At 36.5% G+C, this 4,535-nt stretch overlaps 1 protein-coding gene across 1 annotated transcript; it reads left to right on the forward strand.

The window, feature by feature from the left end:
- The first annotated feature begins 851 nt into the window (after nucleotides 1-851).
- LOC120319454 (nuclear factor interleukin-3-regulated protein-like) lies at nucleotides 852-3,940 on the forward strand. Its single transcript, XM_039368319.1, has one exon. The coding sequence runs from the start codon at nucleotides 2,244-2,246 to the stop codon at nucleotides 3,630-3,632; it is 1,389 nt and encodes a 462-aa protein (XP_039224253.1). The 5' UTR covers nucleotides 852-2,243; the 3' UTR covers nucleotides 3,633-3,940.
- The last annotated feature ends 595 nt before the right edge of the window (nucleotides 3,941-4,535 follow it).

Raw genomic sequence — 4,535 nt, forward strand, 5'->3', positions numbered from 1 at the left:
GCAGGAATAGCCAACACCCCAAAAAACAAGCTCAGGATCCAAAAAGATCTTGACAAACTTGAACAATGGGTCCTATCCAAGTTTTACATTTAGGCAGGAAAAATCAAAGATATAAGTACAGATTAGGTGAGACCTGGCTCAAAAACAGTAACTGTGAGAGGGACCTTGGAGTCCTAGTGGACGATCACTTAACTATGAACCAGCAGTATGCAGTAGCAGCCAAAAAAGCTAATACAATCTTGGGTTGTATAATCAGAGGCATAAAATCAAGATCACACGAAGTATTAATACCACTTCATAATACCCTAGTTAGACCACATGTGGAATACTGCAACTAATTTTGGTCACCATACTACAAAAAAGATGTTGAGACTTCAGAAAAAATTGAGAGAAGAGCTACTAAGTGGAGGGGGGACAAAGATGAGAATAGGTACAGGCAGCGAGTTCAGGACCTCCAAAGGACAGAAATGGAGGGAAATAGAAGCGTGGGCAGAATTGAAGCAAAAGTAAGAGTGATAGGAAAGGGGAAACATATGAGGTCCTTGCCTAGCGGTGGCATGGTTCTCACCTAATGACTGCAACCAGACTACTGGAACTGCTGTTGCTCAGTGATGTATTTGTATATTTCACCTAATGAGCTCTTTGCTTAATGATGGCAATTCTGGTCCTAATTAGGATTAAGCAAGGACTATCTGTACTCAAAATTTTTACTAGTTTGACAGATAACTCAGAAGTATACTGAGTCAATCATTAAGTGAACCCATTGTTTGTTTTGGGGTGTTTTTGCCAGAAATCAGAAGTAAATGCTGTTTCTTGGCAAAAAGGTCATGAACCATGGGGGTGGGGTAGGGTGGAGTGGTTGTTAGAAATGTTTTTGATGTATGGCATTTTGGAAACAGTAGAACACAGCTTCCAAGACCTGCAGGTTTTTAAACCTTACGCCTTGGTGTTTTTAATGACGTCCAACAGAAATGTTCCTGCAACCCTCCAAAATGGAGTAATTTGCTGCCCTTGGACAGAAAATGTTGCCCAATCTGCTTAATATATATGTCCATATATGTTCGGTTTTAATTCCTTCTGAGGAATGCAAGCAGTGTGTCTCTTTGGTATTAATGGTTTATTGGATTTTTAAAAATTGTTCAAAAGAAATATATTTATCGTTCTATCTACTATATATATTTAGACAAGTTGATTTCATTTAGTTATAGGAATGATGATTAATCTGGTTTGCTGTATAGATGCTGTTTGTGTTTATTAATTAGCTTTTTATAATGTGTTTCAGTTAGTTGGTTTTTAAACATGCACTTATTAATAGCTGATTGGCACTCTGTAAAAGACAGGAATATACTTGATAGATAATATAATGTATAAGGCAATATCTGTAAATGGGGAGGCCTTTTAGATTGTGGGTTTTTAATATTGTGAAGCTACTCGGAGTCACCATGTGTGAGTTGGGCAGCCCTATACATTTGCCTAATGAATAAATGAATATAAAGCTTGGGTCAGCACAGTGCCAGGTTATGTTAGGGATCGCTTTACTGAAACCAATCTATTCATCATGTAAAAATATCAAGAGAGCACTTCCTCAATGTTTTTTCACCGTAAGAAGCAAAAGAGAGCTGGTCAGAAGGAAGATCTTTTCTGTAGTTGCTTTAATATCGGGGGATGGATCAGTGAAGGTATGTGATTGGGTGTTAAAAAAGTCAACGTCACAGACACAACTGTGTAGTCAAAGAGCTGCCCTTTTGTGCATTAAGCACAAAAAAAAACCTAATAAAAAGCTGCCCTGAAAAAAGTTTCCTTTTTAAGCAGGCATTTAAGTTTTTAGAGAATTTTAGAGATTTTTTTTTTACCTATGTTATGTTAGTCTGAGGGTATTGTGGTTTTTACTGGTTTGTTTACTTATGCATTATAATTAACCACAGAATCAGTTTTTGTAAATGATAATTACATAAAATAAATACAATTATTAAAAGTGTTACAAATACTTTTTTTTAAAAAAAGGACTGAAATTAGTAACTAAACAATTATTATTCTTTTGTATGTCACAGGTTTTTAAAGCAGTTTCTCAGATGGATCACCTCAGAGGAACATTTCACCAAGATGCCTGAGACTATGGAATAAACAGAATAATACTTATGGAATTAAAATTACTGTATATATTAAATTGTTCTGGTTCAACAAGACCTGAAAGGTTACTTTATCATACTATTAATTTACATATTTACTGAAATTTGCTTCTGATGCAGCTAAGAAAAATGCAGTCCATTAAAACAGAAGAGGCATCTGCTGACACAAGTGGCAACATGGACAAAATTATGGTTCTTAATTCTACACTGACTGATGTATCGGATGACTTAGCTACTGGTGATGAAATGTTACTTGCAGAAGGATCCATTATAAAAAACAAGGCTTCAGCATGCAGGAGAAAGCGGGAATTCATTCCAGATGAAAAGAAAGATGCGATGTACTGGGAAAAACGGCGGAAAAATAACGAAGCTGCCAAAAGGTCTAGGGAAAAGCGGCGACTGAATGATCTTGTTTTAGAGAACAAGCTAATTGCACTGGGAGAAGAAAATGCCACTTTAAAAGCTGAGTTACTTTCACTGAAGTTAAAATTTGGTTTAATAAGTTCTTCTGCATATGCCCAAGAGATTCAGAAGGTCAACAATTCAACAGTTCTTTATTTTCAAGAATATCAGAATTCCAAATCAAGCGTTAATACTTTCATCGATGAACATGAGCCAACTATTGTAAGCAGTAGTTGCATATCTGTCATTAAGCACTCACCACAAAGCTCTTTATCTGATGTATCTGAAGTGTCATCAGTAGAGCATACTCAAGCAAGCCCCATACAAAACCATTGCAGAAATACTGATGATAAATTCCAAATCATAAAGCAGGAACCTATGGAATTAGAAAACTATGCAAGAGATTCACGAGATGAAAGAGGGTCCTTTACGACTTCAATATATCCAGGCTTCATGGGAAGCCATTTTAATGGCTATTCACATTCCCCTCCACTGTTGCAAGCAAACAGGTCCTCCAGCAATTCTCCAAGGACTTCAGAAACTGATGAGGGTGTTGTGGGAAAATCATCAGATGGAGAAGATGAGCAGCAGGTTCCTAAAGGTCCAATCCATTCTCCCGTTGAACTTAAAAATGCTAATGCCATAGTTAAGGTTCCAGAGGTAAGCTCTTCTGCACTTCCTCATAAACTGAGAATTAAGGCAAAGGCCATGCAAGTCAAAGTGGAAACATTGGACAATGAATACGATGCCACACAGAAACGACTGTCACCTATTGATATGTCATCTAAAAGACATTTTGATCTTGAAAAGCATAATGCACAAAATTTAGTACATAATACTCACACTCCTTTCTCAATTCAAGTGACTAATATCCAAGACTGGTCTCTGAAACCAGAACACTGGCACCATCAAAAAGAACTGACTGAAAAATCTCAGAGTGGTGGCAAAACTGCAGGGCTTGATGTTAAAGACAATTCCTACAAAGTCTCTGAGACAGAAAACTTGTACTTGAAACAGGGCGTAGCAAATTTGTCTGCAGAGGTTGCTTCACTTAAGAGACTTATAACTACACAACACATCTCTGCTTCAGACTCTAGCTAAATGACTACTGAGTAATTATTATTTTAAAGGATGTCATTTGCAGTAGATTGGTATGTTTTGTATTACGCTGAATTTTCACTGGACTTGGAATGTCATTTCACTGTAAGGTTCACATAATGTCTGATGGATGATGTGTTTTTGTGCACAGATGACTGTGGAGATGAGATTGTCAAGATCACTAGCCTTGTGTATGGTGAAGATGCCTATGTACATGCTGTATATATAGTGAACATTATTTTTCTGTCATTCTGTTACTATAAAGTGTGAAAGTTGCCAGTTCCAATAAAAAAATTGGTGACAAGCACAAACTGTAAATTGTCAAATTATTTTCAGTCAGGATTTTGTTTTAAGTTCACCACAGTTATGAGACATACTGTATCTCCATTTTCTTACAATATATTCATTATAGGGATGGGTGTCTTTCTCGTCCCCATCACTTCTTAGCCTTGTTTTTCATGCCAAGTTGCATGTCAAGAACAAAAATAAAAACTGGATGCTGGGAGACAATTGATAATCAGATATTATGACAATATCTAATGAATGAATCAGAAAACAAAAACACTTGCGAAAGACAATACATTTTTACTGACTTATGCCCCTTGCATTTTAGACTAATATTTATTTATTTATTTATTTATTTATTCTGGATGCCCATCTCATAATACTTAAAAACAAGATAAACTGAGAAAAACCAACCATCAACAACAATTAGCACATGATACAAATACAGTTACATCTGGGACCCCAGTCTCAGTAATAAAATCATGCTTTCAATGCATTACAAAAGGTAAGCAGGATCAGGGCAAGTCTGATGTCTAGCCTCTAGAATGATGTTCCAAAGGGAGGATGCCATGACAAGAAAGCTTAGGTCTTGCCAGATGACACTAGTAGATGATACCTGGA

The sequence above is a fragment of the Crotalus tigris genome, unplaced genomic scaffold (genome assembly GCF_016545835.1).
Source record: "Crotalus tigris isolate CLP2741 ecotype Arizona unplaced genomic scaffold, ASM1654583v1 scf7180000020731.34430, whole genome shotgun sequence".
NCBI lineage: Eukaryota > Metazoa > Chordata > Lepidosauria > Squamata > Viperidae > Crotalus > Crotalus tigris.

Bases quoted from the DNA above. Each gene is read 5' to 3' on its own strand.
- LOC120319454 (XM_039368319.1), top strand. From the start codon at position 2,244: ATGCAGCTAAGAAAAATGCAGTCCATTAAAACAGAAGAGGCATCTGCT.